The sequence below is a fragment of the Pteropus alecto genome, unplaced genomic scaffold (assembly GCF_000325575.1).
Source record: "Pteropus alecto unplaced genomic scaffold, ASM32557v1 scaffold1998, whole genome shotgun sequence".
NCBI classification, from domain to species: Eukaryota; Metazoa; Chordata; class Mammalia; order Chiroptera; family Pteropodidae; genus Pteropus; species Pteropus alecto.
In genome coordinates this window covers 85653-96564 of record NW_006441590.1, presented here as the reverse complement: position 1 = coordinate 96564, position 10912 = coordinate 85653, and the positions used below count along the sequence as shown (strand labels likewise).

Sequence of the window (10912 nt, the reverse complement as noted above, 5' to 3'; positions counted from 1 at the left end):
GTTGGGCACTTATTTGAAATGGTCTGGGCACTGGGGAAAGGATCGCTGAACAAAGCAAACTCCCCATTCTCGGGTAACTTACTTTGTCAAGTGACTTTGCCCAACAGAGAGATAACAAATAAATTAGCAAAAGAACACAATCGTTTCCAATACAGATAATGTGCTATAAAGGACATCGAACAATAAATGATAAATTCATGTTGTGGCACTTTCTTGGCGGGGGTGAGGGGAGGGGAGGAATGACCTTTTTTCCATCTCAGATCTCACATGGTGCCACTAGGTCCCCAAGGAGGGATTTGCTTATGTCTGTGACCGGTATGTTGACTAAGCTCTACTCACAGTGTTGATCAAAACACAACTTCTTTAAAACGGGTTTAACAGTGAGAATAAACTTGCCCCGTTTGTGCATAAAAATTCTGGTAAGCCCGGTGACTTTTCTGCTCACTCTTAACAGTCCTGTAAACAGTCCTGTGGTCACTGCACATTACAAATATAGTTTGTCAGAAATTATAATGTCCACCTAAGATATTAATAACAATTCTGGACTGGATTTCACTGCAAGCTCTCCTACCCCAACTGGGGTGTGTGCCAGGCTGGAAGCTGCACTGGGAAAAGGGAGGTCCTCTGCCTCGTGCACATCCACGCCTCCTTGCTGGCTACGGCTCTGAGCTCCAGCACGGGAAGCGGACTAGCACCACTATAAGGCAGCTTCACCCTGCGTGCGCCAGGCAGACAGTTAAAGCTGATTCTTCTTGCAGGCAACTTCTGGGGGCTCTTCACAGCCTCCCTTTTGGGCCCCTCTCTCATGAAATCCCCCTGACCTGCTTGGTTCCGGCTTTACTCCGGGTGGCTGGTCACTCATTTCTCAGCTTTTTGCCGCTGAGGTTACTTTGGCCCTGAAGGCGGCCCTAGTGGACCAGATATGTGAGGACCTCGCAACGCCCTGGCTTCCCCCTCCCAAGGAGCCCACGTGGTCGATGAGAAATACACCTTTGGCTCCGAAAAACCCTCAGAGCACAGGCTGATCTTAACGTATTAGCTTCCTCCTGTCTCCGCTGCCCGAGCATTCCCTCATCGTCTCTCCCATTTCCCAGGGGTCAGGGGCTATCACAGCTCAATGTCTAGTGCCTCCAACTATAGGGGTCACGCAGCAAGCACTCTGGGTTTCAGGGGTCCAGAGTGGTGGGACTGACTTAGGCCGATCTCCTTTGATATTCTGCATAAGCCAATGTATCGCATGCTCGTTTTTTTTAACGAAATCATTTTTCTTCCTCTTGTTTTTGATAAGGTGTTTTTGAGACCGTGGAAATGCTACCATCCAAAGCTGGAGTCTGGCGAGTAGAGTGCCTCATTGGGGAACACCTGCAGGCTGGGATGAGCACGCTTTTTCTGGTGTACAGCAAGAGTGAGTGCCAATGCGGGCGCAGGGCCCCCGCGTGCCCAGCCCACCTCTGTACGGTTTTTCTCCTTCTTAGAATGATTGACTTTCTCAAGAATTAAATACGAATTCAGAGTCATTATCAAATCTGAAAGGCACACTGCCGGTAGAAGTCATCAGTGACCTCAGAAGAAGGCAGATAGGCTTCAAGCTTTAAACACTTTGAATCCAAAGCTCTAAATATTTAACAAACCGGGCCTACAAAAAATACCTCTCCATTTTCACAATTTTGTGACGCTCCAAGAGCAAATTGTGAAAGTCAATTTCAGTCCAATTGCCAAAGATAACTTAGATAATTTACAAGTATTGCTCGAAAAGAGTTTGAGATTTAACCCCGAACAAGTATGAGAACCACTAGTCTACTTACACCTGGGCCCGACTTTCCTCAGCTGCAAAACGTGAATAGTTCCAGCATTTTCCTGTTGGGGCGAATTAAATGAGATAGAACAATAAAAGGTTTAGTACAGTAAACTTGTCGGCACACAGTAAACACTAAAAAATATGAGCATTTGTTGGTATTCTCCCATTTTCATTGACTTGCATTTGTGAAGCTGAATTTCCTGCACTTCTAGCTACTGTGTCCCCTCGTTTGATTTCAGAGTGTCAGACTCCACTGGGAATGGCTTCCGGACGCATCAGAGATTTTCAGATTACAGCTTCAGGACAATATGGTAAATACTATTACTTTCTGTCCAAGAACTGGACTTATAGCTTTTCTACTTCTATTTGGGGAGATTCACATAACCAATCCCTCTCCACGTTTCTATTAGTTCTACTCCATAGATGCTTCCCAAATCTATTTTTTCTTCATTTCCCACTATGCCCATCTTAATTCAGGCCACTGTCACTTCTCACCTGGGTAAGGCCACTTCCCCTTTAAATATCCTGTCTGCCTTCAGTACTGTTCTCTTTGAGTCTCTTCTCTTCACTGCAACAAGAAGCTACAGTTTTCTCTGAGCAGTGACACTTAAGCCTGACTAGGCTATACAGTTTCTCCAATACTGTTTTCGAGGGAGGGCCTGCCTGCAAACTACAGCCTATGGGCCAAATCCAGCCCGCCACCTGCCACCTGTTTTCACATGGCCCTCGAGCTAAGAACCATTTTTCCATTTTTAAATGGTTGGGAAGAAACAGAAGAAGAAGAATATCTCATGACATGTGAAAAGTATATGAAGTTCAAATTTCGGTATCCGTAAAGAAAATCTTATGTTGGCACAGAGCCATGTCCGTTCGTTTATAATCACTCTGCCAACAGCAGCTAAGTAGTTACCATAGAGCCCAGATGAACTGCAAAGCTAAATTTATTTACTATTTGACTCTTTACAGAGAAAAAGCTGGCCAACCCCTCCCTGTTTTAGAAGGGAAAAAAATTCCCTTTAAAAAGGGGCTTGAGAGTTATATATCAAAATAGTACTATTTTTCTCTGGATGGAAAAATGACGTTTTTTTCTTTACTTTTTATTTTTACTTATGTTTTAGTTTTCATTCGCTGATGTTTCCACAATGAACATCCCTTGTGTAATAAAGAAATAATTATATTATTTGGTAGCGCTGGTAACACATTCCAGTATCAGCGAATTAAAGGTGCTAATGGTCAACAAAATTATTAAATTTTAGGAAATAAAATGGACAAGGAAAACAGTCATTGATACTCCTGTGCTTTATCCTTCTTCACAGCTAGGATTAACCTTTCTCAAGAGAGTAATTTTATTCCCAAGTGTCTAGACCCAACCCGGCTGAATCTACTCTTTCTCCCTTTTCTTGGGCAAAGGACAGTGGGCCCCAAAGCTGGCCAGACTTCATTATTCCGGATCGGTCAATGCCTGGAGCACCAAGGATCCCTTTTCCTGGATCAAGGTTAGAAAACGCAGCACACTGCATTGCACCACGCATTCCTGTTGCAAGCTCACAGCTCTGTGCATCCCTCTTATACTGACTGAAGTCATTTCCATCAAACTCCAGGTACCAGACGAGGAAAGACCTCGGGAGTAGAACTGCACACTCTGATGTGTTCCGTTGATGTGTTTTTGGTCTTTCTACTGGGATTAAATCATTTGAGTATTTCCTACAACATTGAACTCACCACCTCCCAAGGTTGTGTATTCCATAATCAGATGCCTCCGACCACACAGGTGTCCTTGAGTCCTCCAGTCCCTTTAACACAAAGACAAATAGGTCAATCTCCCACCACACGAGCCAAGAAAATGTGGCTTTATTTTATAAATTTAAATCCGTCTTCTTCGCTAATTCTATGCCGCGGCATGGCAGGAAACACCTACTGAAGTTATTCCAATCTTGCAAACTAACTTGGAGCCGAGAACTGAAAGCGTCTTTGGGTTAACTCAGTTCGTTTTTAAATGACAGTCTTTCAGATTTTCTCTCTTTCCAATTTCCTCTAAAGAGGCACCGTCCAACAGAAATATGATGCGAACCACAAATGCAAACCACGTGCAATTTTACATTCCCAGTAGCCACATTGTGAATGAAACATGTGAAATTCATTTTAACAATACATTCTATTTAACCCCACATATCCAAAAGTATTATCAGGTCGACGTGTGATCAGTCAGGACTGTGACCCCTTTGAGGGCATACCTATGGGCACTGCTGGTCCCTTCCATGCCACGTGAGGGCTGAGGGCAGCTCGGAAGTGCCACCTCAGCCCCTCTGCCTAACCACAAGGGTAGGTTCCCTCTAGAGCCCAAACAAGAAAAGGGAGGAAACTTCTCTGCTTCCAGCTTTGCGCTCAACCTACTTGACGTGCCCCCCATATCCAGTACTCACAGGCTCGAAAGGGCCCAATGCGCATGCGCCTCTCCACCTTCCTCCCCGAGCTCCATCCAGTTCTCGGAGCACGTCGGCTTTCTCCTCCCCCTTCGGAGCTGGCCGAGGACATTCCCCTACGTACTTTCCCCTCTGTGAAGTTGCATCTGTTCTTCTACTTTTCCTGAGGTTAAAATAACGAATAGGAATCAGGAAAAATACACTGGCTCACCGGTAAGTGACACGTCTGTCGATGCCACATCGGCTTGCAGACAGCCACATCACAGCACCCTTGTTCTGTTCGTTTTGTAGGCACTGCCAATTACAACTCGATTTGAGAGGCCTGTTCACTAATCCCTAAGTATTTGGTTTGTTGGTTTGTTTGTTTGCAAGGCGCCCGACCACATGTTCTCATCTTGTATTTCTGTGGTTATCACTTTCAGTCAACCTTACATGTATCTCCGTGTAGTGGACATTCTAATCTATCTGGCTACCCCACATCTGGTCTCTGTATTGATTTTTTTGGAACCTTACCCTCATTTCCATTTCGGGAATTATATCTTCCTCCCTGGATACATTATGATGAGACCAATAAATAGAGTGTCACTTCCTTGCCAAAGAACTTTGAGTGACACACCCTAGGTTAAGTGTCCACTTATTAGATTTGACCCATCGTCCCAGCTTGGCAAGATTCTGTCTCCCGAAGTACTTCCTAGTCTCCCCAGTTTCACATAATTTACTGACTTGATCAGTAAACTTTTTCATATTTTAGCAAAATCATGGTCAGGCTTTATTAAAACTACTAGGAGATACAAATAGTCAGTGGTCCAGAAAGACCCTTCATATATGCTACAGGAAGAAACAGTATAAGTCAATTCAACAAAAGTCATGATTTTTGTACCTGGAACTTTCGGTTGTTTATGCCGTGAAACCAAGGGGAAAAAGGAAGTGTCTTCAGTTGGAAATAACATCTAATTTGGGAAAAGACAGCGCTGTAGCTTCCGAAGACCTTGCCACTCTCTGTCCTGTTACTTTGCTCCATTTTTCTCCTGCACTTATCACTACTTGGTGCTGTAAACAAAGAAAAATATATATATGATATACAATCTGTTTCTCCAACTCAAATTAAAGTTCCATGAAGACAGGGCTTTTTTTCTTGGTCACTACTGTATTCCCAGTAACTAGAACAGTGCTTGCCACAGCACGAATGCAAAAAAAAATCTATTCTTTGAATAAACCAGTGTGTGGATGGATGGAACTTGTCGTCTCTGAAAGAGACAGTCCTTAAGCAAAAGAGTCGTGATCAGTCCCATCCGAGTGTGCCAGGCATCTGTGAGAAGTAGCTTGATGTGCTTGTCAGGACGGCTGAGGCCGCAATTCCATAGGAGACACTCCACTGTCATGCTTGCATGCTTCCTGCCATCATTCACTCATTCATTCCCAAACATCTGCCAACCATCGGCATTATACCAGATGCCCTGTTAGATGCTGGGGCTGGTGAGAATACAAACGCTAACGTTTATTAAGTTAGTATGTGCCAGGCACTGAAGTCAGCACACTGCACCTATTATCTCTTTAATCTTTCTGGTAGCCCTTTGAGATAAATATCATTATCGCCACTTTACAGATAAAGAGGTTGAAACAGAGGTTAGGTGACTCAAACAGATTCACTGCCTTAAGGATCTCACTCTAATGAGGGAAGGCAGATACGCAAAGAAACTTTTATGATAAGGTGCACTTGCTTGTTACAGTGAAGTTATACAGTGTGAAGTAGAAGCACGGAAGCGGCAGAAGTAAATCTGGGACAGTGAGGAAAGGCTGAGCAGGAGAAATTGGCCCTGAACGAATATTTGAAGGAGGGGTAGCGGCGTATCACGGACAGCGGCGTTAGGATGGGGGCTGGTCTGGGGAGAAGGGATGAAACTGGCTTCGGCAAGGCCGAGGTGTGGGCAAAGCACTAGGCTATGCGGGTCCTTGCGTGCAGCACAAAGGATGTGTGTAGAGGAAATGGGGGCTCAGTGATTTCGAAGTGTTCTGGTTCTCCAGGATGTAGGCCGGGATTTCGATAGGCACTTTACCTACTCGCTTCCATCATATACCGCACAGCTTCACGCACGCCCACATTTCAACACTGGTTTCTGCTTCACCTGCCCGTCCAGGGTAATGGGGGGCATATCTGTGCCAACCCAGGTTCTCCCTAGGCCGATAATTAATTTCAGAAGGAGGTACATGCATTTAAAATACTGTTTCCATTGGCAGGTGGACCTGTTGGCACCAATGATTATACACAGCATCCTGACCCAGGGTGCCCGTCAGAAGTTCTCCAGCCTCTACATCTCCCAGTTTATCATCATGTATAGTCTTGATGGAAAGAAGTGGCAGAGTTATCGAGGGAATTCCACTGGGACCTTAATGGTATGTAATTAGCCCTTTCAAGAGAATGCTTGAATCTTTTAAAGAGCTTCTGACAGAGTCCAGATGTGGGACAAACGCTCCTAGCATCTACAAACTTAACTCCACAAAGCAGTTTTCCACTTACAGGTAATAGAAGTGATTATGGCTATACAGACGAAAAAGTGGTAGTGTCAGGATCTCATAGATAATGGAAATGAAGAGATGCTTTACTGACAGAAACATGTGATTCAGGGCTGGGTGTATTGATGAGACTGTGAATTTGCTTACGGGTATTCTAAGTTCGAGTTGACAGCCGGGCAATCAGGTTGAATGCTCAGCAGGCAGGTGATGTAAGGACTGAGTTTCGGGGCAAAACTGTGAATGGAGATGAAGATATGCATCTTCCACACCTTGGGAAATGATGAATTCTCTGGGGGTGAGCTCAAAGACCCTTAATTAAACAGGCTGAAAACCTTAGCATCATCATCTGCTCTCCCCTCATTTTTACTCCCTCTGGCGATGTGATCCACAGATCCCGCCAATTCTTTCTTTGTACCACCTCTCACGTCTCCTGTTTCATTTCTACTGCTGTCACTATAGCCCAAGGCCCCATCGCCTCACACCTGACCTTGTGTGTTACATTCCTAACTAGTCTCTTCTCTAATAAAAGCTACACGTCTTTTTCAGAATAATCATCTCATTGTTTCTCTGCCAAAAACCTTTCAATGTCTCCCTTTGGTCTTCAGAATAAAGGTCAAAGTCCTCAGATGGCCCAGTGCAAGAAAACTTCTGTTAGCCCGTTCAGATCTATTCTCCTGCTTCCCTGCGCTACCCTTGTCCTGTGAGCCTGACCTTTACAGGCCACCTTATTTCCGGCTCTTGGTTGGGTTTCACCAACAGAGATCACTGGCAAGAAATTAGAGGAAGGGAGGAGAGTAAGATCAGGCATGCCTTCTCCTGGCTCCCTCCTTATGGAAGGTTCAGCTGTATCTCCGCACTGAAGGTCACTGCTCCCCTCAAAGTGGCCTTCTCTACCATTTCCAGCTACTATCGCTGAGTTACTACGTTACCGACTGTATTCCCTATGCTGTACTTCGCATCCCCGTGGCTATTGTGTAATTGCCAATTTGTACTTCTTATTCTTAATCCCTTCCCCTTTTTCACCCAGCCCCCCTAACTCCCCTCCCCCATCTGGCCAACCATCAGTCTGTTCTGTGTCTATGAATCTGTTTCTGTTTTGTTTGTTCGCTTATTTTGTTCTTTAGATTCCACATGTGAGATTATATGGTATTTGTTTTCCTCATCTGACACTTCACTTAGCATAATACCCTCTAGGTCCATCCGGGTTGTCACAAATAACCCCACCAGGTCTATTGTGCTAGGGAAAGGGCGCCGCTGGAAAGGAATGAAGCTCTGAGACCTGGGCTGGGTACATTTAAGCAGGCACGGATGAGGCTGGGGACTGCAAACCTCCAAATTCCCCTGAGCTCCTCTGCCTAAGGAAGCAACTGTCTCCAGTCTCTGAAGCAGTCATCCCTTCTCTGCGTAAGAGTCTTTCAGTGACCACACCTAGAAGGTGACTAGGGCCCCTGTTTGGCCACTACAAAAACCAGACAAATCAGGGAAAGATGACAGATCATCACAAATATAATTAGGCTGTGATGGCGAAAACTGCAATTCCAGACGTGGTGTCTGCTCTGGAACAGATTAACACAGACCCAGGCACCTGACGTAGACCTGGAAAATGCTTTTCCCTTCATTCCCATTGATGAGCAAAATCAGAATATATTTGCATTTATGAAGTAGGAACAAGAGTAGTAATATTAACTTTACTGTTCAGACTTCAGCGTGATGCCAGCTTCCTTATTCTTTGTCATAATGTAACTGTAGACCCAAGGGACTCCAAACATCTTGCTACCCCACACAACACCATACCAGTCCATTACATTGATGACACTACGCTGGCTGGCAGAACCTGATAAACAGGAAATAGCAATCACCCTAAGTGTTTTTATGATGATCAATACACATGCACGGAGACACAGGCACCCATACAGACATATATGCATAAACACGAGACAAATCAGCCTATCTTGTTCCTGACTTTAATGCGGATGGAGCTCACATGTCACTGTTTAATGTTCACTGTAAGTTTCAAACAAATACTTTTTATCGCATTTTAAAAGTTTCCTTCTATTCTTACTTTACATGGAACGGCTGCAGAATTTCATCAAACGTTTTTTGAGTATCTTTGATAGGATCTCATTTCTTCTTTCCTGCTATCAAACTATACTTACATTCAATGACGTGCTAGCAAATGTTTAAGAACTAGCTCTGGGAAACAATAGGGGGAGGTTAGGGGGAACAGGCCTCGATGTGGAGAACGTGCGATTTTGCTACCTGTAGTTAACTGCTGTAAATGTGTATATTTGAGTTCTAACTCCCTTATCATCTATATATCTGTATCTACACACACACGATCTCTTTTTACCCCTTTATCAGAGTTAGCGAGTGCTTGTCTATTCTACTGGATATTCAAAGAATCACTCTTTGTCTTAAAATCGAACGTAGATTTGAAGGTGGTGTTTCCTAATTCATTAATTTCTGTTCAAAACTTTAAAGGTTCTTTCAATTTTTTTTCTGGTTTACTTTGTTCCCTAGAATCTGCAGTTATTGAATGACTAGTTCATTGATTTTCAATCTTTCTTGTTCAATGATAACGATAAAAGAGTTCTTAAGTACTCTCATAAGGGTCATTCCTTTAAGTTACTGCATAACTACAGTTGCCCCTGGAACAACTCGGGGGCTGGGGTACCCATGGCCCAAGCAGTTGAAAATCCACTCATAATTTAAGAAGGCCCTCTGCATATGTGGATTCCCAATCAGCAGCTGACCCTTGAACAACGTGGCTTTGAACTGCATAGGTCAACTGAAAAAAATCTGAGTGTAAGTAAAGCGACACAGTTCAAGGTCACCTATACTATGTTCTAGGTTCTAGCAAGGGGTGGGGGCAAATGAGAGCTCATGGATTTGTACTACACCCTGCTTTCGTATGAAATGAGTTAAGAATGGCTTTTATATGTTTAAAGTTGCAAAAACAAAGGAAACTATGCAACATATACCATTTCTGGACTGAAAAGACGAAAATATTTCCATCTGGTCCTTTGACAGCACAAGTCTGCAGACTGGTGGTCCAGTCTACTCGCAGTAGAGACACCTAAAGAGCCGATATTAACCAAAACCCTGCCACCCCTGAGCCTGCCTAATTTGTGAATTTCAATCTTAGTAATCTTCCTCTACTGCAGTTCATCTCAAATGTTTTCCTATCTTTGTATCATTCGCAAATTATTTTTCATAAGCAATATTTCTCATCATAAAGGGGATAAGGGGAACCCCAAAGCCCTTGAAGGATCAGTCCTTCACAGCCAGCATTTTCAAGTTTATAATGTTCTAAATGTTACTTTTGAATTGTCAGTGAACCTTTCAAGGCTGATCTCTCCCACTGATTTTGCAAGTTAAAAAGAACACTGCTCATGGCCTTTAATGTGTACCTTTGGTCATGTTAGAGAACACTGTTAATTTTAATGTTAAGTTGATATAGAGCAAGAGAACTGTCAAAACCACTGAAATCTGGCCCTGGCCCAGCTGTCCGTGCTATGAACTTTGAGGGACGTACATAAATGAGCCAATGGCAAATGGAAAACAACCTTTAACGTTTCCAGAAATTATACCTGGCTCTCTGGTAATCCCTGCCCCCACCTCATCGATGCAATGAGTTTAGACCAGAGGCCTAAGGAGGACTTTTTAAAGCCCAAATCCAAATACTATCACCAGTCACATAACTCCTAAGCATTCGTGTCATGACACAATTACGCAGCCAGCCAGGCTGCAGCTCAGTTTGAAAGTAGCGTATCAGAAAAAGCAAAGGCACAACGGAGCATGCACACTTACCACTTATGCAATAAATTGAACTAGCTTTTAGGACCCTTCCTAGCAGCCAAGTGAGAGCACAGGAACAGTGGCTCAATCTGTCTCAGATGGGCGTATCCTGTAGTTCCTTACCTATGGCTTCCACACTGTTGAAATAGAAGTAGAAAAGAATACTTTTAAAGTCCCACCCATTTTGAGGCACTAAACTCACAGTGAAAACCATCCACATACCCCCCAAAAAGGGCAAAACAGAAATCTCACCCCCAAATATTACGACAGTATACAACTTCAGCCTAAAGGATGCATTTTTCCAAAGCTGAATGATTGAGAATGAGATTCTACACTGTAAAAAAAAAATTGAATTTTAAGAAAAGCTAAGTCGGATGGC

The 10912-nt window shown here is 43.8% G+C and overlaps 1 protein-coding gene across 1 annotated transcript in view; it reads left to right on the top strand.

Moving 5' to 3' along the window:
- The window catches only part of LOC102888679 (coagulation factor VIII-like), a 25504-nt gene that overhangs the window by 781 nt on the left and 13811 nt on the right, over positions 1-10912 (top strand). Inside the window, exons 3-6 of the mRNA XM_006918829.3 lie at positions 1289-1405; positions 2038-2109; positions 3209-3294; positions 6460-6615. Of these exons, the coding sequence (XP_006918891.1) occupies positions 1289-1405; positions 2038-2109; positions 3209-3294; positions 6460-6615 (431 nt within the window). The remainder of the gene's footprint in view (positions 1-1288; positions 1406-2037; positions 2110-3208; positions 3295-6459; positions 6616-10912) is intronic.